The sequence below is a fragment of the Arachis ipaensis genome, chromosome B05 (genome assembly GCF_000816755.2).
Source record: "Arachis ipaensis cultivar K30076 chromosome B05, Araip1.1, whole genome shotgun sequence".
In the NCBI taxonomy this organism is placed as follows: domain Eukaryota; kingdom Viridiplantae; phylum Streptophyta; class Magnoliopsida; order Fabales; family Fabaceae; genus Arachis; species Arachis ipaensis.
In genome coordinates, this window is record NC_029789.2 from 502,145 (window position 1) to 503,516 (window position 1,372).

The following is a 1,372-nucleotide window of genomic DNA, read 5'->3' on the forward strand; positions in this document are numbered from 1 at the left end:
ACACTTAACATAAAATAATTACAAAATAATTTTTATTTAAATTATATATTTTAAATTTTTTCATGAAATATTTTTATTTTATATTTTTTCACTTCGCCAGCTATTTCTAATAAATTGAAGGGATAAGTATTGTTTTGGTATCTAACCTTAAAGGTTGGAATCAAAAGCGTCTCTAATGTAATTTTTTATTTAGAATTATCCTTAATGTTTAATTTCGTATTAAAATTGTCCTATATTACAAAAACGCTTTTACATCCAATATCACCTATATAAAAATATGAAGTCGGGTCTTGTGAAAATAAGAAAATTTGTACTTCCTAAAAAGGAATATCAAATTTAGGACTGTTTTGCTAGGAAAGATTAAGAGCAATTTTACTAGGAGGTAAAAAGATAATTGAATTTTATGGGAACTAACGGTGAATCACCATAAAGGATTAATAAGCAAAAATTATTTGCTGGGACATTCACGTCCTAGAAATTGCAACTGGTCCCAGTTCAAAGACGTTCTTGGCTAATCAATTCTATAAACTCAATCAAACGGTCCAAGTTGTCGTAAGAAGAACCTCTTTCACTCACACTTTCTCGAGCCAAAACTGCCAATTTCTCTGCCGATTGAAGAAACTCCTCCTTTCTATTCACCATTACATCTTTCACCATGTTCTCCACAACGTTCCTATCACAAACATCTTTCATGTCCAACCCAACCTTCCAAGAGTCACTCACCAACCTGCTATTCACCTGTTGATCCGCAAAGTATGGCCAGCAAACCATAGGCACTCCAGCCGCCACACTCTCTATGGTCGAGTTCCACCCGCAATGCGTCATGAACGCACCAACGCTCTTGTGTGCAAGAACCTCCACTTGCGGCACCCACCCAACCATTAACCCCCTTTCTTTGGTTCCCTCCACCAACTCTGCTGGCACTCTCTCCTCTTTTCCTTCACCGGCCGCTATCATGTCTGACCGCACCACCCATAAAAATCGCATCTTACTGTTAACTAAACCGTACCTAAATGAAAAAATATGTACCAAGAGTTTAATTAGACAATAATTAATATAATATTACAATATATAATAGATCATAATATTTTTTTTTATATGTACTTGAATTTCAAATTAAATATGAATATCTTTATTAAATATAAAAACTTCGTAATATATGGATGCCAAAAATTAGCTATAAATCAAACATTTATAGAAATTAAATGACTACTCACATTAAGATGTATGCTTTTATGTCGTTATGTGAAAATTTTATTTAAGAAATTGATATTTATTATATTAAATAATTTAGTAAAAATCACAAAAGATAATAATAAAATATATTAAATTTTCTACCAATTTACATAAACATATTTTTGATATGATTAGT

At 31.5% G+C, this 1,372-nt stretch overlaps 1 protein-coding gene across 1 annotated transcript in view; it reads right to left on the reverse strand.

The window, feature by feature from the left end:
- Positions 248-1,372, reverse strand: part of LOC107642283 (7-deoxyloganetic acid glucosyltransferase) — a 4,514-nt gene continuing 3,389 nt past the window's right edge. The window contains exon 3 of the mRNA XM_016345587.2: positions 248-1,009. Coding sequence (XP_016201073.1) covers positions 496-1,009 — 514 coding nt within the window. The 3' untranslated portion in view covers positions 248-495. The remainder of the gene's footprint in view (positions 1,010-1,372) is intronic.